This window comes from Phodopus roborovskii, unplaced genomic scaffold (assembly GCF_943737965.1).
Source record: "Phodopus roborovskii unplaced genomic scaffold, PHOROB, whole genome shotgun sequence".
Taxonomy (NCBI): Eukaryota; Metazoa; Chordata; class Mammalia; order Rodentia; family Cricetidae; genus Phodopus; species Phodopus roborovskii.
The window spans coordinates 24,792,816-24,814,226 of record NW_026126433.1 but is presented as its reverse complement, the minus strand read 5'-3'; the positions used below and the strand labels follow the sequence as shown (position 1 = coordinate 24,814,226).

At 40.0% G+C, this 21,411-nt stretch overlaps 2 protein-coding genes across 3 annotated transcripts in view; one reads left to right on the top strand and one right to left on the bottom strand.

Moving 5' to 3' along the window:
- The first annotated feature begins 30 nt into the window (after positions 1-30).
- Rgl1 (ral guanine nucleotide dissociation stimulator like 1) overlaps positions 31-21,411 on the top strand; it is a 238,764-nt gene continuing 217,383 nt past the window's right edge. For both annotated transcript variants that reach the window (XM_051185982.1, XM_051185979.1), the window contains exon 1: positions 31-180. The gene's annotated coding sequence lies outside the window, so the exon portion shown is untranslated. The remainder of the gene's footprint in view (positions 181-21,411) is intronic.
- Positions 10,293-15,605, bottom strand: Apobec4 (apolipoprotein B mRNA editing enzyme catalytic polypeptide like 4). Its single transcript, XM_051185985.1, has 2 exons — positions 15,325-15,605; positions 10,293-11,422 (listed from the first exon to the last, which is right to left on the bottom strand). Exon 2 carries the CDS (start codon positions 11,391-11,393, stop codon positions 10,335-10,337), a length of 1,059 nt encoding a protein of 352 aa, XP_051041942.1. The 5' UTR covers positions 11,394-11,422; positions 15,325-15,605; the 3' UTR covers positions 10,293-10,334.

Sequence of the window (21,411 nt, the reverse complement as noted above, 5' to 3'; positions counted from 1 at the left end):
TGATCGAAGACCTCCCTTCCGACCGGGCTGCGTTCCAGAGCTGAGAGCCCCTTCCCGGGTTTGGGATCCCGCCGCGCCGTCGGCGGGAGGTCCCCAAGGACGGAGTCGAGAGGTCACTTCTTACCTGTCAGTGCGGTGTGATAGACAGCATCGCGGCCGGACCTGCAGAATCTGAACTCGGTATTCTCTCCATCCCGGAGGGAGGGAAAGACACTTGAGTCGGAGCTGGGGGCGGGTGGTGAAATTGGGGCAAACTTGTAGCATTTTGTAGAATCAGTCATCACATCTTAAAAATAAGTAGTTATTTGGAGCAAGAGTGCCAGAAGACGGTGGGCGAGTTAGGCTCTTCAGGGCTAAGGGAAAACAACGTGTGCAAGGATTAATAGAAACTGGACTTTAAAGGTTGCTATTTATGGTTTAAGATTCCTGGGAGCCCGTTAAGTTGTTATATTCTACATCCCTATTTGTGAGATCAGAGCTCTTATTGAGGAAGAAGCGGCACTAAGATTAAAGAAATAATAGCTGTGCCCTGTGTGTTATACTGTGGTACAGTATTTACAGAATAAAATTAATTCCGGTGCTTGGCTGTGCCTTGCTTGGATGTAGGTTTACCAGGTTTCACATATAGCAGAAGATTGGATACGGTCGTGTTGAGTTACCCCATCCCTCGTTTGCTGGGCTGTACCGAAAAGAGCAGTGGGTTTGGGATGAGAAAACTGGCTGAAGTCTCGATTTTCTTAATCTGCTTGATTGAGGCCACGTTGCTTAAAATTTGGAACCTCGGATTTCTTATTACAAAAATGAGGCTAACGTGCACTTCACAGGAATGTGCCCAGGGTCCAATACACGGAAATGCTTCAGAAAGACTCTGCATGTATGTACAACGTATCATTGGTTTTGTAGAATTAGCTTCATAAATTACCCGATGATATCTCACTGGTGAAAGAGACCCCAATATTCTGAAGGGTAGAGTCTAAGTTTTCTTATGTATCTTTTTCTTCTTATGAAAAATAATTAGGTATTCAGAAGATAAGTCAGTATATATGCTTGATGAGTTAGTAAAATATAAAAGGCAATACAGTTCGAGAGCCACACTGAGAGTAGGTAGTCAGAAAGAGAACGATCTCAGGATCAAACATTTGTTGAATTTAGGCAAACACTCATGTCCAGATATGTGTATACGTTTGTGTAGAGACAGTATTGTAAGTGAAACCCATTCTTTTTCCTTGTGAAGAAGCAATGTGGCATCCCCCTCTAAGTATATCATTTGGTTGACAGCAATGACATTTCCTCGATTAACATTCACATTGTGAGCTCGTAAAAGTGCTCATGTCTTAAGAGAGCAAAGACAGAAATACTTATTTTTAAAGTCATTTGCTGAGGTATAAGATCATTATTGTGATGATGGCATTATGTAACTTAGAATAAGGATTTGTTTAAATATTTTTTTTCTGTTTCAATCTTGTGTAACTTCCATAAAAACTACACAGCATATTTTTTAGATGTTAAAGCTAATTGTACTTTTTGTTCTTTTAAATAGAGATTTTCTTTGAAGAGAAAATTAAAATTAGATGCATTGTTGAGTGCAAATGGAAACAAAGATTTAAGAGCTAACACAGCCCTAATCCCAAATCTTAGTTTTTTCCTATTGTCTTACTTGGATAATTTTTTTGTTCTCTTATTTTAGAACTGGGGAAGAATTCTGGGGCAGAAATCAACTTAATGGAACAGTGAAAAGTGAGGAATTAAAAAAAAAATCAGTTGTCCAAAGATGTAATTATCTTGATTGCTGAATTTTGGTCCCTGTGTGAATTATGTTAAATTCGACAGTGTTTTTTGTTGCGGTTGTCTGCTTGCTTGCTTTGTTTTGTTTTTCTTTTTAGTAGTGCTTCATAGTGAACTAAATGCCTAGGATGTAATCGGTAGTCAATTAATGATCTCACAAATTAATTTGAAAGTAACATCTAAAAATCCAGTATTTTAATGGATACGTTACTTTCTTATTTCTTACTGGCCAATATTTAAATCTTTACAAGATTTAAAGGAAATGTTTGTCTCTGAAGAAACCTGTTCTTAATTTATCTTCTAATTAGAAACTGCACAGTATTATTCTTTCTTGTAAATTCTAAATTTTTACTGTTACCCATGACACTTAATTGATCCTAGGTAACTTTATTCTCTTTGGGTTTTTCAAATGAATGCTTTCCTCTGATATAAAAGGTTTGCTTGATTTAAGATTATTTATTGTGCAGATAGCTAGGTTGTCTTCAACATTAAGGACAACATTAAAGGAGACAGATTCAATTTCCTGAGATTTTACTGCTGCATTTGTAGTTTCTTATTTCTGTGATGTTGCAAAGGAACAAGGATTAGGGCCAGTGAGCTGGCACAGCTTGTGAAGGTCCTTGCTGTGACAAGCTGAGTTCAGTCACTGGGACCCACATGGTGGCAGAAGAGAAACCAACTAGAAAATGCACGTGTACACTGTGGCTTGCATAGCTGTGTGTATGTGTGCGTGTATCCCCCACCCCCATGTATGTTAAGAAGAAAAGGCCAAGGAACTAATGAAGTTGTCTTATCAAGTCATTTTTAGATATCTTAAGCCAAGTACTCTACCTTCTCTGTGTTTTTTTTTCCTCACAAAAAACCCAAAACAAACAAACAAACAAAAACAATTCATTGAGCCCTGGAGCGCAACACTGTTTTTTTTTTTTTTTTTTTTTTTTTAAATATTTAAAGTAAGAAATGAACGTTAAAGCTGGGGATATATATAGCTCAGTGGTAGAGTACTTACACTTACTTGGTATGCATAATGCTTTGGACATAATCCCTAGAATCTCAAAACAAAAAGTGAACTTTATTAATCAAATCCGTCAAGCTTGTACTACAATATAAAAGAAATGAATTTCACTTCTGGTAATGATTGACTAATATTTTTCTCAACATAACCCCTCAGTATAAAAATTTTAGCATGTTTACATATGCTATGCTGAAGTTTGATGCCCCTACTAAAACACAAATCAACTTGTCTTGTGAGGAAACCATACCCTTCAAAATTCTTTCTCTTTGATTAGTTTTACGTGCTTTTATGATTATATAGTGAAGTACAGCAGAAAGTTTAGTGATTTAATTGTGGAACCTTTATATGTTAGTACATAAAAGACTTTAATTATAAATCTGTACTCTTAGGTATCTGTGTATCCAAGAGTATATGGATGCTAGCATATGTGTGACATGTGGAAGGTCAGAGGTCAGTGTTGGATGTCTTCTTCTATTCCTCTCCACTTTATTTATTTATTTATTTTTGAAATAGGCTCTTTTATTGAGCCTGGAGCTCACCAATTCCATATGACTATCTAGCTAGTAAATCACCGGGATTCGATTTTCTTTGCCTCCCTGGTGCTGGATTATAGGCTCATGCTCCTACCCCAATTTTTATGTGGGTGCTGGGGGTCTAAATCCAAGTCTCACACTCAGGCAGCAAGCAGTTTATCAACTGAACTATTTCCCCAGAAAGGCTCTTGTCTTCCAGAGAAGTGATTAGTTTCAAAAGGATAAACCTTGCTTTTGGACATTGTAGTGAGTGAGATATTAACTTTTTATGACATATGGATTTGAAAATACATTATTGGGGTTGGAGAGATAGTTGAGCAGTTAAGAGTATGTACTTTTTTTCTTTTCTTTTTTCAGAATATCCAAGTTTGGTTCCCAGCTCTCACATCAGGTGTCTCACACCCCACCAGCTCTAGGATACTTGACATCTGGAATCTGTGGACACTTTTAGTCATATGTGTTCCATATATATATATATATATATATATATATACATATATATATATATATATATATAGTGTGGTCTCTGAATGAGATGGCATAGAGGTCAGCAGGCTATACAGTACATGTGACATCTCCTCTAAGGATGGACTCTATTAACTGAGAGCTAAGGAGGGAGAGGCTAGGATAAACATTCTGGGTGTTTGGATCAGGTCTGCCTCTATAGCAAAAGGTAGGTGAGGTCTGCTACCAGAGAGAACAAAAAGGTCATTAGGTCATTAACAATATCCACTCCCAGCTTTCTGTAGGGGAAAGCAGATATTTTATCTTCTCTACTGATGATAGGGCCTGCATGTTTAACATTCTTGGATTCCCTAGTGATCTGTGGGCAAAAAAACCTCTGTAGCCCAACATTCTTACTATTAACTATGTGAATAAAGTATTTAAAAAAAAGGTCAACCCTTTTCTCATTGAATCTGATTATCAAAAATACTAGCAACACAACTTTGTTATAGAAAATAAATTACAGGCTGAGATGATAGCACAGTAAAAAGCTTGCCTTGTAAGCAAAAGGGATTGAGTTTAATTTCCAGAATCCATGTAAAGAGCTGGGCAGTAGAATGTGCTTGTAAATCCCTTGTGTTAGGGAGACAAGACAGGCAGATTGCTGGGACTTAAGAGTAAACCAGGTTGGCCAAATCCACGCGTTTAGGCCAGTGAGGGGCCCCATTACCCTTATCCCACAGTGGAGGCAGGGCTAGAGAGATGGCTCAGAAGTTAAGGGTGCTTATGTCTTTCGTAGAGGACCTGAGTTTGGTTCTAAGTGGGGTGGCTCAGAACCACTTGTAACTCTGGTTTCAGGAGATCTGACACCTCTGACCTCTCATGCCATCAGCATTCATGTGCATATGCCACGTACACACATAAATTAAAATCTTTTAACAAGCAGAACGTAAGAATTCAAAACAACATGTGGGTAGCGATTGGGGAATGACACCTGAGACTGACCTCTGTCCTCCACCTGCACTCTACACATGTGCATGAGTAGTGGTCCTCCATGTTCCCTGCACACACACAAGCACATATACCCACCAGCACACCTACATGCATGCACACCTCCCTCCCACACACACACTCACAGTTTGCCGTCATAACTCCTTTGAAATGCACAGGTGTTTGGTATTAAGCACATTCACATTGTTGTACAATCTTAACCACCATCCATCATTTAACAGATGTGAACCTCTAGACCTATTAAACAATAATTTCCCACTTTCTCCTGCCAAGTCCCAGGAACTGGAGTTCCAGATGGTTGTGATCTGCCATGTAGGTGCCAGAAATTGAACTTGGGTCCAACCAGTGTTTTTTTGTTTGTTTGGTTTGGTTTGGTTTTTTGAGACAGAGTGTAGCTTTAGAGCCTATTCTGGAACTTGTTCTGTAGACCAGGCTGGCCTTGAACTCACAGAAATCCTCCAGCCTCTGTCTCCTGAGTGCTGGAATTAAAGGCATGTGCCACCACTGCCTGGTCAGCCAGTGTTCTTAATAACAGGACCATCTCTCTAGCTCCAAGGTTTCATTTTACATAACAAATACCACATTTTGTTTACCCACTCATGTGTCAAGGGATACTTGGTTTATTTCCTTATAGCTTTGGGGTAATATGTTATTTAAACATGGGATCCTGAATCTCTCAAGTCTTTACTTTCAGATCTTAGAGGTATATAAGGAGTTTATATGGTAGTTTTGTTTGCTTTTAATTTTAACAAATTTTAAGTGAAATGAGTTCACATTCAGTTTCCTCAGATGCCCTATTTGGCACACCACAGAACCAGACAATCCTGGGCTCTATATTTGTTATGTGGTGATTGGTTGAAGGGGTGTGGGGTGGGTTAAAAAGCCAAAGGTCTGGTGTCTAGAATTCCCTGAGATTCTCCAACCTAGATTGTGCAGGCCAAATCTAGAAGATGGCTCTTGGTAGTATAGTCTGAGCAGAATTACTGAGAAGTCAGAAGGAGGTACTGATGGCCACTGGGTTTTCCATGCACCATTACAGAAGTACTGAAGAAAAGAACATGGGCTCTGCAGTCAGGCATGGACCTGACTATCAGCTTAGTCATCAGGATTTGATGCTCAGGCCATTACAAATTCTCTATGGTATTACAATAACAAGTGCTTCATAGGATTATTGGAGGGATTGAGTTAATATGTAAATGCTTAAAATACCCGACATACAACTCCTTAGAGCCTTAAAAATTAGATGAATAGGATTACATTATTCTATGAACCAAATTTTGCTATACTATATGCACTGAGTCAAAAAAGAAGCATAGCAGAGTTCTGGCAAGATAGCGCCCTCGTTAAAGGCTGAGGCTTATACATGAAGTCAAGGTATGTAGCAGAAATGTAAAGAAATGAGATTTACTCTCAGGTCATGTCAGAAGGATTAGACTGTAACTTGATGAAACTTATTGAATATCAAGAAAGATGGGTGTGGTGCCTCATACCTGCAATCCCACATTCAGGAGGCTGTTGCAGGAAGATCATCTTGAGCTGGAGGCAAGACTGGGCTACATAATCACTACTAGAGCAGCCTGGATCACAGAGTGAGAACTTGTCTCAAACAACATTGTCAATAGAAAATCAATATTTTAGATTCAACAGGAGTTGGCTATAGACTTAGTGTTGTCTCTTACAGGCTGCATCTACTTAACACTTAGAAGACAGAAGCTCTTCCACATACCTTCTTATTTCATCCCAATGACAGATGCCTATCTCCATGCAAGTGCAGAATCAGATAGCACAAACATTTAACTCACACAGTTGACTGCTTGAATCCTCATTTAAATCTGGCAAGCTTCTTATTATATAATAAATATTCATGGAAAGACTATAAGCTGGGTGATTTAAATGTTTGTGTGCATATCCAGATGTAAATTCTGGAAATCAATTTATTAGCTGTCTTTACATGTTACTCTCGTGAGATCTGTAAATCTGTCTACCCCTGACCTAAATTCGTTCCTTTCATATGACTACATAGGTAATCGGGTCTACAAAACTGAGAGTCAAATTCTGAACTAAACTGAAGGTAGTGTCCTTTCATTCACCTTTATTGGTTTCTTCACTAACTGGTTTAATATGTTGGCTTATATTTTTATTTATTTGCAATTTGGTTTTGTGTGATGGAAGTGATGTACTTTTTTTTTTTTTTCCTGAGATAGAGTCTCTCTATGTAGCCCTGGCTATTCTGAAACTCTATGTAGATCATGCTGACCTTGACCTCACAGAGATCCACCTGTTTCTACCTCTTGAGTTACCATGCCTGACTGGGATTGATATTCTTAAACGTCTAAAGCATCTTAAACCATTGCCATTTTGCTGAAGAGGGTCAGAACATCTAAACTTCTCTCTTGTGATCTCTGGGCCAGCCATGCATGGCAAGGAATCCACTGTGTAGTGAGTGAGCTAGACATGGCGCTATATGTAGAGCTCATTCCTTGGAAAAGTTGCTTTGTTGATGTTTTCTTAAAGAAGGTGGAACTCAAATTGAGCTACCTCAGGAATCCAGTTCAGTTAGGACAATGCTTGCCTATCACACACAAGGCCCTGGTTTCAATGTTGAATACCCCATAAACTGTGTGTGGTGGTGCATCTCTTAATTCCCATGCTTGGGAAGTGGAGGTGGGGGTGTCAGGAGTTCAAGATCATCTCTGCCCTTACACCTTGCTTTTATAGATAAGGAAACAGACTACTTTAGACCACTTTTTGTTTGTTTGTTTGTTTTTCTGTTTCAGAAAGGTCTCACTATGTAGCCCACATTAGGCTAAGGGCATACATTTTCTTCTGTAAGGCTTTATTGTATTGGCTTGGAGTTACAGGTTCTCATTCACATTCTGTTACAGGCTGTGGTAGTTTAAATGTAATTGGCCTCCATAATCTCAAAGGGAGTGGTACTATTAGGGGGTGTGGCTTTTGTTGGAATGGGTGTGGCCTTGTTGGAGGAAATATGTCACTGTGGGGGTGGGCTTTGAGGTTTCTTATGCTTGGGATACCACCCAGTGTGAGTTGACTTCCTGCTGCCTTCCAGTCAAGATGTAGCCAGCCCCATGTCTGCCTGCATGCTGCCATGCTCTCCACCATAATGATAATGGACTGGACCTCTGGAACTGTAAGCAAATCACTTCAATTAAATATTATCTTTGTAAGACTTGCTGTTGTCATAGTGTCTCCTCACAGCAATGAAGACTCTAACTAAGACCCTAACTATAGTTCTGTCAACATTTCCTCTCTCTCTCTTGTAGCCCAGGCTGGCCTCAAACTTGTGATCCTCATGCCGCCTTCAGCAAATCCTACAAGTGTGCGCCACCACAACTGTTATATACATTATATGCCAAATTCATACTTGAAACTCAAGTTCATAGATTCCAAACACTTGGTATCTTATGGGTGTTGTGGTCTTTACTTCACCAACTTTGAATATTGGTTTTATGGCAATGATTTTATCTTTTTAATTTGGCAGAAGAGATGTTATTGAATCAAATTCAGGACCTTACAATGTTAGGCATGTATTATGGAGTTAGACCCTCAGCCTCAGCTCTATCCTTATGATAATCTGAAATGCCAAATTTGTTATGTTGGTGTCTTTTTTTCCCCAACATAACATTCCAATTTGTGGATATAAGATTTCACAATTTAATGATAAACTTCAACATCTCTCTTTAAATAATAATTACTGTATACCCATGATAAAATTATATTCAATTATTTTGATCAAATCCTGCAGGCTAAAGAAAGAAATTTTCTTTAACTATTTTATTCATGTTTATTTTAATCACAATTTAAATTCTATTCCTAAGACAGGTTTTTTTTTTTTTCTTTCTTATCTCCTCCTTCCCATCATGGAATGTTATGGGATTTAAAGTTAATATTAGCATATTATCTTCTCAGGGTAGCATGACTTTATATAGAGATTTTATAGTCAGTCTTGACTCTATATATGAAATGTAATAGGAATTCGCATTTGAATGTACTTTTTCTATAGTATGTATTTAGATATTTCCAAGGGAGAAATGAAGCAGCAAATGTGGGTTATAATAAGCAAAATAATTTTATTTAAGTGGCTTATAGGGTTAATAAAGGAAAAATTCTTTAAAAGAAGTATGTTTGGGGGCTGGAAGGATAGCTCAGCTGTTAAAGGCTAGGCTCACAACTATAATATAAGTAGTATGTTTTGAAGAATTTAAGAGATGGTACAAATATATATATTGGCAGAGAAGACGAAGTCAGAAAAAAAGGAAAGAAATACACATTCATTTTTGCATTGGGGAGCTTTAATAGAAGAGAGATAATGGTAACATAAAACCAAAGATACCCCATGGAGGGTGGTTAAGCAGGCACCTGCTCAGAGTGGATAAGGGATTTGGGGAGTAGTGGCTGGTGAATTTATTGAGTGGAGAGTCAACTCTGCTACCTACATTTTGAGTGGATATTGTGTTATATGTTATAGGAGAAAAGAGAGAGATGGAGGGACAAAGGGAGAGGAAAGAAAGGGGATGAGAAAGAGGGAGGGGGAGAGAGAAAGGAGGGAGGGAGAAGGGAGAAAGAGACTTGGTTGATTTGGAGTACCCTATAGAAAATTGCTATCTTGATAAGATAAGGAAATAAAGAGTTTGGTATAGTAATGGAGGGTGCTTTTGAAGAGCCTCACATATCATTCTGCTTCTATGATCTACCTGGGAGGGAGAGCACTGAGTCAGAAAGATCAAACTGAGTAGCTGGCTAGGTTTCAAAAAAAAAAAAAAATCAATTTTTTTTTTGTAGCCATATATAATCAATTTGCAGAAGAGCTTTTACTCACAAGACAATTTCAAATCACTGTAGGGAAAAAAAAAAAAAAAAGAAGGGCTGCCCAAAAATAATCTTCCAACCATAGTCAACAATCAGTGGAAAATTACTGCTTTGCCCTTGAGACGGCACTTGATGTCTGGACCTTTGGGTGCACTCTAATTTTACAGTGTATTTTTATACAGAAACCACTTCAAAAATTATTTAGTCCATGTCCTTTTTGGAAGTATGATGTGGGTAGACTAGAGTAGAGACACTCCTTTTCTGTCTCAAAACATTTATTTTGGGGTTGGAGAGAAGGCCTAGCCATTAACAGCATTGGCTCATCTTCCAGAGGACCTGGGTTCAATTCCCAGCTGACAGCTATCTATAACTTCAGTCTCAGGGGATCTGATGTCCACCTCTGGCCTCCAAGGGCACTGTACACATATTATGCAAGACATACATGCAGGCAAAATACCCATACACATACAAATAATAAAACACACATTTTAAAAAGCATTTACTGTTACTTTCAGAAAGAGAGTTAAAGTTGCTATGCCAACATGTGGGATTATGTTGAAAATAGTATCACTTATAGTAGTTATTATAGTAAATAATCAGGTTTTGCTTTTAATGCATAAAAGTTTATCCCCATCTCTGGGAGAGAATGTCCTTTTTTTTAAAAATTACCTGTCTACTAAATCCTTCGGCAAATGGCTGGCTTGATAAAATGAAGCTTATTTCTTCCATTTCTGTTTGTTCTTTTTATTTGCCTCTTGGCTGCTTCCAGACCCACCTGTGGCTTCTGCCACCCCCACTAGACTGCCTGAGGGAGGGTTTTTAAGGTCTTTGGCCTCAGGTGATGACAGCTGAGGCATATTCAAATGTCTTATCACATTCCTGGGTTTCTGTGGGTTTTGATCCACATGGATTGGTGGTAGATCTCTGTAAGGCACTAGCACGGAAACTACAGGAGTCTTGGGAACTTGTTCAGGATCGGCATTGTTTACTGGGTGGTTTTCTAAAGCTGCCGGAGCCTTTCTGCTCGGACTCTCTCTTCGATGGCTCTGAAGAATATCCATGAAATAAGGCTTCACTCCTGTTATGGCGTTTATTTCATAAGCATTGTACCTGTCAGCCAGTATTCTCCCTGCTGTAAAAGGCTGGAGAACAGTTGATCCTGGGACACAACTAACAAAATTTTCAAGAATAGAATGCCAAATGCTACCACTTATTGGACTCAAAGTGGCCTGGGGCCATAAGTTGGCCAGGCTCCGAAGAGCCTCCCTGTTGCATGCTGAAGTAGGAAATTGGTTCTCAGTATGATAGAGCTGAGAAAAGAAAATACTAAGAGTGACATCTGAATACATCATCAGGAAATTGTACATTTTGCTGATGCAGCAATATCTAGCCTCATTACAAGGGGAGTGGTTGGAATACAGAATGATATGCCTGATGTTGCTGTTATGAGATATGACTGAGGCAAGGTAACCATTCCTCTCAAATAGCATTGATTCTGGGTGGTTGTGATTCCCAGTGCAGTTGCTAGCATGACCCTTTTGTATCAGGTTCCCAGAGGAACTTCTTAGCTCATAAAATGTGAGGTGTTTTATTTGAGGGTATGTTGACCATGGGAATCCAAAAATCTGCTGAAATTCTGTGTAGGGAACTCTTGCTGCTTCTCCTGTCCTAATGTGGTAAGGGCAGTTGGTGCAATCTAGAGAGAAGCTAAGCCAGTAATAAGGTTTGACAATTGTTCCACCATATGTTAGATACTCCTCATACAGTGGCTCCATTGTTAATTTATTATCTTCTAGCTGCAGATCTAAACAAAGAAGAGAAATTAAAAACCTAGCAAGAAAAACTGAAGACAATTAATAGATTTTCTAAGCCCTAGTTTCCTGTATGGAAGCTAGCATAATTTCGCAAACTCCATTGAAGCACACTTGAGCCTAAAGGTGATATATGAGTAGATTATGGAGTTCGAGATTCATTTCTCCTCACTGAGACTATGGTAGGTGGTGGTGAGGGAGACTAGAGAGAAATACAGATTGCAACTTTACCTGTTTCATGGATTCCGTGTCTGTACAGCAAATGGGTTGACAGTTCTACAAACAAACTGCCTCATTCAAGGCTGTGCTGCTCTGCATCCCAGCTTAGTGGTCTTTGGTTAAGTCCTTTAGCCTCTGGGGCCACAGCTTCCTTGTCTGCAAAGATGATCATAGTACCTACTCAGAAGGTTGTCTTCAGATTTAATAATATCATACATATAATAAATACCAAATGCTTTACTGTGTGCCAGACAAGACTCAACCAAAATTAGCTTAGTGGCAACAGGACAAATCCCCTATTGTCTTGGTGATTCCTAGTTGTAAAAACCCAAAGAAAGAAACAGAGTTTTGTTTGTTCATGATTTCTTCCCTTTACTTTTATCTGAATGTGGTAGTGGCTGATAAGCCCATATATATGGGATATGGGTTTTGAGTGGCTTGCCTTTTGAATGAACTGTTTCTTAAAAACATTGGCAATGACTTGAAGATTCTATCTTTTTCAGAATTGGCTTATAGGGATAGTTTTGCTCAGGGTTCGAGACTTCTAGAAGTACACTTGTGTATTGTTTGGCTTGTGGGCACACATTCACTCACATCTATGGGTTTATTTTCAGTTGTTGGGCCTTGTTAGAAGGGTTTCAAAAATTAGTCTAATGCAAACAACATACTGTTTCCTTGGCTGCCCAATTCCAGATGTTGAGAACCTTAAGTAATGGCCTTTCTTTAAAAGTTATTTCTCAAATTATTATTATGGTTTTACTTAGGGCATTATGATGCAGTTGTTAAAGCATTTTAAAGTTGTGTATGAGTACTATGTGTTTCTTATAAAAAATAATTGCCTGTACTGATACAGAAAAAAGAGAAACTCACCAGTTTGTGCCATTATATTACATTTACGAATTTTAGGTCTGTTCTTCCAGCCTCTCTCTCTGTATTTTCTGTATTCCACAGGTTATGTTTTATACCCTTATTTCACTTATAGTACATCATAGAATTTTCCTCTGTTATTAAAATTACTTCAAAAAGCAACATTCATGGTTACTTAGAATTTTACTATGTATCTATAAAATCCAAGTTTTTGCCTCTTTTAAGTATTGACAGCATCTTGATCAATGTTTTATAAGTACATCATTTTCTATGTCTAATTCTTTTCATTTAGGATAGATTATTATTAAGTCATAGCATTAGGCCGGCTTTGTCAATTTGCTTCCTAGAAAGGCTAATTAGTCTTACTGAGTCCCATCTTCTGCTGGGCTGGCTAGCCAAAAGCCCTAGGGATCTGACTGTTGGCTTCCACCAAGCTCTGGGTTCACGGGTGGGGGCCTCCATGGCTGACTTTATACCTAAATCTTGGGGATCCAAACTTGTGGTCTCAGGGTTTCAAAGCACTTTACTCATTGAGCTAGGTTTCCAGCAATCTGCCTTCCAGTTCAAATAAGTCAGACTCTGTTTTATTTGATCAGATGGAACCTGTGGATTTCCTATGAGGAGAATTTTGTCCTGAGTAGAAAATGTTTTCAAAGCCTCAGCCTAGCTGAGGGTGAAGTATGGCTTTGTTTATTCTGGCACCACAGACTTTAGATTGTAGTTTTTGTTTGTTTGTTTTAACCAGGTCTCACTATGTAGCTCTGGCTGGCTTGGAACCTGCTGTGTAGACCAGGCTTTGAACTTGCAGAGGTCTGCCTGCCTCTTGAGTGTGGGGATTAAAGGTGTGTGTCACATCTGGCCAATATTGGAGATTTTTGTTCATCTCTGAAGTTACTTTAATTCACAGGATTAGATGCTCGTTTCAGCTGCCTGCAACAGAATTCTTGCCCTTTAAGGTTTCCCAGTCCTTGGAATAGCTTTGCTCTGGGAAATTCATTTAGCCCTTGGTAAAGGGCGGATCTCTTGGAACCTAAGACTATTGCCTGCTAATCCTGCAGGTCAGGTCTCCCAGAGCCTCCTCAGCCAAACATCAGTGGACTAAGAAAGCTTCTTAACACTAAGGCTAAGTGTGGACACTTAAGTATTACATCTTTAGTGTGGCTCACTATGAGTGACATACAGCTCACTACTCTAGTTATAATTCCAATCCACCAGAAAAAAATGCTGTGACATAGTACAAGTGAAAAGAATGTGACCCCAAACATGGTTTTGTGGTATGTATAACAAACATATCAGAAAGACAAGCAAGGGGGCTTGGGGAGATGGCTCAGGTGGGGTAAAGTACTTGCTGGGTGAGTGAGAGGAGGACTGGGGGATTTGGATCTCCAGAGCCCACATAAAAGCATGGCAACCAATTTGTAATCCTGAAACCCAAGGGAGACAAGAGAGAATCCTGGAGCCAGCTGGCTAGCCAAAACAGCCAAAATTACAGGCTCCAGGTTCAGCAAGAGAGCCTGTCTCCAAAAAATAAAGGTGGAGAGTAATTGAGGAAGACTTTGGAGGTTAGCCTTGGGCCTCTACACTCTTATCCACACAGATGCACACATACCCCACCACATATCCACACAATATGAACAGGCACACACGCATGCACGCATACACACACACACACATTTACACTTAAAAAGAACAAACTGGAAGGAACAGTGATGCCATCAGCAATTGGAAGATAAAATGATACAGATGAATTTTTTCTCCTTTATGTATCAGTGTTTTGTTTCATAAATGATACGGAAAAATACAGGGAAGGCCTTTTCTGCCCTTCTTTTTTTTTTTTTAAATCATTTTTAAGATGGTGTGAGGAAGTATATAGCAACCTATGACTGCCCTTAGGAAAGCAGGAGGTCTTTAGTTTTTTTTCCCCTCGAGACGGGGTTTCTCTGTGTAGCCCTGGATGTCCTGGAACCTGCTTTGTAGACCAGGCTGGCCTTGAACTCACAGAGATCCACCTGCCTCTGCCTCTCACATGCTGGGATTAAAGGTGTGCACCACCAGCACTTGGCTAAAGTCTTTAGACTTTAGAGGCAACAACATGGAAACACCTGTATTATTTCCCAGTCATACCTTTATTTCTACCCCTCTCCTGCCCAAGTTTCAGCCTTAGCTAGACACAGCACATTACTGTCCTAGAGGCAATCTTGGTGACCAATGGCTTTGATATAAACCAGGAGCTCTGGAGTCTTGTTCTTGTTAATGGCTTCTCATTGTCAACTCTCTGTTCTTTCACCAGCCTGAAGGAGAGAGCACCATTCCCTTTAAGCTTTTATAGAACTCAGGGTTTATTGTATGAATGTGTTATTGATTACAGACTACTTATATCGATAATTTTTGTTATCCGTCTCTTTGTTCTTTCCTATCCAGGTGGCCCAGGGCTACCTCAGTAGCCTAGACTGGCTCACAAGCCAAGTGGGTTTGAACTTGTGTCCTTGACTACTTGTATCACCACTGCTTTGTCTCTGTAGATTTGCTGGTAGCAAGCATGAGAGATGTGGGGAGCCCAGCCTGCTGGAGGATTCTTTTTCTCACATCCAGTGGCCCTGGACTGTAGCCATGCGAGGACAGGCTTCCTTGCTTTAACATAAACGAGCCGTACTGTGAGGACAGTCTGCTCTCGTTTCAGCCAGCTAGGATCTAGCGAGTGCTGCTAAGGCACAGTTCGCACTGGAGTAATTGGAGAATGGAGTTTGCCCTTCCCAATCTGTGCACAATCTGCTCAGAGCTAAAAACAAATGTTAGCAGTTATAATTACCACCGTTTTGTCTCCAGGCTTGGATCACGCTCCAGGTGTTAGAGGTGCTGGTCCGTCTTCTTTGTTTCCTCCCTGAAGTTTCATACCCTGTTTCACGTAGATTCAGAGGACATTTGTGCCATAAAGATTCTCCTCTGATACTGTGTCAGGACTCTCTTGCAGTTTCTATTAGTACTTCTAATTTTTCTGGCCCAAGTTAGTCCTTGCTGAGGTGTGGCTGCCTCTAAGAACACTGTTGAATTGGTGCCATGGTAACGTTTGGAAAGTAGCTACTGCTAGGATACGGCTCTGACACTTATTACTTTATTTGCATATCAAACCACCTCTTCCAAAGATGAAAATATACATCTCTGCTTGCTTATTCCAGTCTGGATAAAAGGGTGATATCTAACTGTTCAAGTGAAAGTGTTGACTTTTTTTCTCCCTGTGACTGTAAGAATAAAATTTAAGGTCCTCTTCTCAGCCCCTTCTCTCACGTCTAGAATAGATGCCAGGGTCACTTTGTAGACAATATTTGGGGCTTCTATTGTCTGTGCAGGCTCAAGGGGCCACTCTTTGGGAGGTATGCCTTTCTGTGATATTAAGATGACTTGATTTAGCAAAGACAGCCCTGTTTGGACAAACAGACCCATACTCCACAAAGGGATCTTATTTTTTTGTAATATTAAAAAAGGTTTATTTATTTTATATATATGAGAATTTTTCCTTGCTCGTGTACATGTACCATGTACACACAGTATATGAGGAATCCAGAAGGGTGAGTTTGAACTCCTGGAACTGGCGTTGTGAGCTACCATATGGATGCTGGGAACTGAACCCAGGTCCTTTGCGAAAGCAGCAAATTCTCTTAACTGATAAGCTATCTCTCCAGCCCAAAAGGGGAATTCTTGATTGTGTCTAGATGAATTTATGGAAAGTATCAGCACTTTTCATTGTCTAAGAAGTTCCCTGGGCAACTCTTGCTCCTGTGTGTAGCTCCTGTCCTTTTAAGACAAGCTTTGTTTATGGTGCAGTGGCGGCCATTTCTTTCTTCATTCTTCTTCTCTGTCTCCCACCATTTACCCCTCACCATCTCTCACACACTAGGTTCTGCTAGCTATGGTCCATTGTGCTCTTTTCCTTTCCCTGTGTTCTTCCTCAGGCTACTTGAATGAGTAATGATTCTTTGTGTATTTCTCTTGGTTCCTGCTGACAGGTTCTACGCATAGATATTAACTCCTCAGGGAGAGCAAGCCCCCAGAACCCCTTGTGCCTCTTGTATTGGTGTCATTGTGACAGGCTTCCATTGCCAGACTTTCATGGCCACTGGCAGCAGTCCTATCGCAGCCATGCGGCTCCTTGGGGCTGCAATGTTATCTTGGGTTGTGTACTTTCCAAGGCCATCACATGCACTCCTCAGGCTTCAGCTAGTGATACTCAGTTGCTTTTCCCTGTCTGGTTTCCTTGGCATGTGCGCGGGTGCGCCTCATCCATCCCCACCTTTTGCCCTTCTTGTTTTTCCTTTGTGTCTAGAGCGACTCCTCACTGAATGAGTTTATAAATGACTGGAAGTGGATGCTCATATCTCATCTTCTGCCTAACTCTAATAGATGATACCCTGATATGCAATATTAATTCAAAAAACCTGATATGCCTTTAATCCAGAATCTGGCCGATCTCTATGGATTGGAGGTCAGCCTTGTAGGAAGTTCCAGGCTAGCCAGGACTATAGATGGAGTAAGACCTTACCTCAAAAAAAATTACTTTAGAAATCTATTGGGATGCTTATGTAATAAAAAAAAGTATTAGCTGTTCAAGAGACTCTGGTCAAGGTAGGAGTTAATAAGCCCCATGGTCTCTATACCTTGTGTGCCATGCACCTTAAGTAGTGGGTTGGATACTAGGTAAATCAAGTCAGAAAGAAAATTAAAGGAAACATGAGCCTTTTAATACCAACCAGCTGTGTAGTAAGGCGGTTTTAGGAAGTTCAAGTCTTTATTATTTGAGTTGAGGACATTAGAAATCCCCACACAGTTTTGCAGCACACATTTAATTGCTGATAACCATGGATAATTGTCTGTGTTGTAGAACATTAGAGATCAGTTCTTTCATTCATTAGTCCCCTGTTCTCTGTCAACTCCTCACCATACTCCTTTCCTTGCCCTCCCCAGACTTGGGAACTCCAATTTTACAGTCTTCTATGAAATCAACTTTTAAACCTTAAGGTGTGAAAATATAATATTTGACTTTTTGTGTGACTTATTTAACATTATATACTCCAATTCCATTCTTACTGCAAAGGCATCCTCCCCCTTCTCCCCCTCCTTCCCAGTCTTCCTCTCCCCTGCAGGAGTATGGGTGCTCATGTGCCATGGCACCTGTGTGGAGATCAGAGAACGAGCTTGGGTGTGGATCCTGGCAGTCTATCTTGAAACACTTGTTCACAGCTGCTGTCACTAGATTTGCTGACCTGTGATTCTCCTGCCTCTGCCTCTGATGTCCAGTGGACACCTACCAGAAGGGAGAAGCTTCCATTTTAGCCCACCTGCCACACTTCATATTCATTCTGATGAACTGTGTGTATTACCCATGGTAATTATCCAAATGGAATTAGAATGAAAATTATAAAACCTACATTTACAAAGACTTTACTCTGTTGAATATGTCAGTCAGTGATCTAGCAACCTGATTTGGGATAGAGACAAAATGGCTGCGAATGCTGGACACTGCATAGGAAGTGTTTCCCTTTTTGGGTGACAGAAGTAATTTATATTCTATAATTTATATCCTATTACTTGCATTATTAACTTTTATTCGAGCACACTGTGCTCAATTAATGACATAATCCATTCTGAGTTGTCGCTTGATTGACATTGCCAATGCTCAGATAGATGTAGCGGTGGTAAGTCACCTGGAAACAGAACCCAAACATAAAAGGCAAGCCTGAAGTGAAGAAGGGCAAGAGGGGAGTAGGCTTTTAGGGAGATCTCCAGGTAATTTGATGGAAAAAGTAGAAAGGAAAAGTGTTGGCCTGGAAGGAAAGGAGGACAAAAGAGTGCAGGAACACAGGCGATGCTCGGCCTGTGGTCCAGCACTAGGGATGCAAAGGCAAGAGGATCAGGAGGAGTTCAGGGCTTTCATTGGCTATGTAGGGAGTTCTAGGTCAACCAGGGCTACATGAGCTCTTGTCTTGGGAGGGGGTGGGAGTGTGGGGGGGGGGCAAAAGAAATCTTCTGGTTTGGATTTGTAGACAAAATGGCCACAGGGTGGCAGCACAGTCCAAACAGCAGGGACTGGTTTGCCAGCCTTTTTTTTAAGTACACTTTAGAATTCTTGCATGTGGATTTTCCACCATTGCCAAGGAAACAAGAGCAATTGCTCAGGATTAAAGGGAGGGGAAGTGTAGGGAAAGGCACCATTGGGACCTCTGCTTGGTAAGCTCCAAAGGAGGCTTCAACCTGACAAGACTCATTAAAATTATGTCTAAAATACAATCATTCTTCTAAAATGTAATAAATTGTTTTATGAAAGAACAAAATGGCTAATGAACATAAGCTCATTTTTTCTATAATCAGTCGAACAGTCTGTACTTTTAAAAAAAATGAGTGTTTAAAAAACATAAACAGAATAGTTGTCAGTTTTTTGTTTTCTCCTAGCGCTGAGAATTGAACCCACAGCCTTGGGTGTGCCTGGGAGCCATGTTCCCAGCCCTGGGCTTCCCTTTGTTGCTTGCGCTTTTGTTGTTATAGCTGAGAAAAGATCTCCAAGACCAATGTGGTAAAGATTATACCCCAGGTTTCTTCTAGGGGTTTTAGTTTCCAGTCTCAGTAGTTAGAACTTTAATCCATTTTAAGATGACTTTTTTTTTTTTTTTCTGTTTTTTTCCTTTTTGTGCTCAATGTGGCACAAAGCTCCAGTTTCAGTCTCTAGCTTATGGATATCCAGTTTTCCCAGCAACGTTTGTTGATGAGAGTGTCACTTCCCACTGTATTGTTGTGGCACTCTTGCTAAAACTCATTTGATCACGTATGTCTAGGTTTATCTGGGGGCGCTGTATTCTGTTTTGTTGGCCTGTGTGTCTGCCACTGTGCAAATACAAACAGAATAGAGAAAAGATTTTCTCTTTAAAAGAAGAGTAGAGTAAGAAAAGGCATAGAAAGTATGTATGTAGGTGATTAACAATGAGAATCACTGTGTCATAAAACCTATGGAGTAGGAATATGTATGTCTTAAAAAGATGTGTGTGTGTGTGTGTGTGTGAGAGAGAGAGAGAGAGAGAGAGAGAGAGAGAGAGAGAGAGAGAGAGAGAGAGAGAGAGAGGAGAGAGAGAGGAGAGAGAGAGAGGAGAGAGCACATGTACATGTATGGCAGTCAGAGGACAGTTGGTCAGATGATAGTTCTTGCCTTTTACTTGTTTTCAGGACTGGTCTCTGGTTATTTCTGCTGCTGTGATGTATACTTCAGGCTAGCTGGCTCATGAGCCTCTTCGTGAGTCTCCTGTCTCCACCTCTCATCTCAAAATAGGAATGTGGGATTTCAGATGTGGGGCATTGCATCTGGCTTTCACATGGGTCTGGGAATTGAATTGGGGTCTGCAGACTTGCTCAGCTAGCAGTTTTATGCTCTGTGATACTTGTCTGACCTAAAAACTGTATTTACTATACTGTGTACACACATTTTATAAGCACTTTGTATTAACATATTTATTTTCAAAGTCTTTATTGTGTCCAACCAATTGCTTTATTTGTTTAATCTCTGTTGAATTGGTGTCAGCACTAGTTGGAGGATATAGCTTACCTGCTGTTATATTTTTGTTTAAAAGCATCATAAAACAAAGAAAATCAGATTCAGGAAGTGTGTTGATGAGCACACTGGAAGAAATTTTAGAGCAATTTCACTAGCTAAGGATACCAATTTTAAAGATTTGTTTGAAATGAAACAAAGGTGTGTTTTCAAAATTCATCACTAATACTTAATCCATGAACTATTCTAACAATTTATCCCAATTACATCAATTGAATTTGAATCATATCTTAATAAAAGGAATGGTTGTGTTTTAGCAGATATATGCATGGGTCCTTCATTGTAGAGAATATGATTTTGCAACATGAAAATTTTTTTTTCCAAATCCATGTATTTATTTTGTCTTTTCAACTGCTGCTGAAAAACAGGTCATATTTTCTATGTCCTGCTTCCTTGGAAATATTAACATTACTCCATATGGACAATTTTATACATACAAGGAAATCTGGCTGTACACTATCTGTGAAAAGTTAGAATGCCAGTGACACACACCTTTAATCCCAGTATTTGGGAGGCATAGGGAGGCAGATAACTGTGAGTTTGAGGGCAACCTGGATTACATAGTGAATTCTAGGACAGCCAGGGCTACATAGTAAGACTCTGACTTGAAAAAGCAAAACCAAAACCAAACAAGAAAAAAGAAAAGTTAGGTTGGCTTGTAGCTGGCAGAGGGCATTCCCAGCATGTGCAAGGCCCTGGGTATGTTCTTATGCAATGTCCCCAGCACCCCAGCCCACAAAACCAAACAACAGCCCACGGCCTGAGATATCCATCTGTACTAACAGCCATCTCCCCATTCCCCTACAGAATATTTCCCAGAGATAACCATTATACTGCAACATAAAATCACAGTTGTTTATGATCAGTTTTGTTGAGATATAGCTTATATATAATAAAACACACCACTTTAATATATAGTTTAATGAATTTGAACAAAATGTGTATATTTATGTTACCATAAAACACAGGCTGTTTCTATCTACTCCAAATGTCCTCTTCTCCGTCAGTCATTCTCCCCCATGGCTCTGGACAAATGTGTATTTGTAATTACCGTTGATGAGATTCGTTTTCAAAGTTTCCTAGTGCAGAGGCTCCCTGAGTCACAACGAGGCTCCATCTTGTAAATAATTTACAGAGTGTGGTGAAAGAGAATCGTAGGGAACTTTCTCCAGGTAGCCAGCTTAACACCCTCCTGTGGCGGCACAAGCCCTGCCTGCTTGTTTTGTGATTATGATTGACAGGCAGGGCGGGATGGTTGGGGGTGAGCTTCTCCAGAGAGAAACTGCGTATCACTAACTCCGGAAG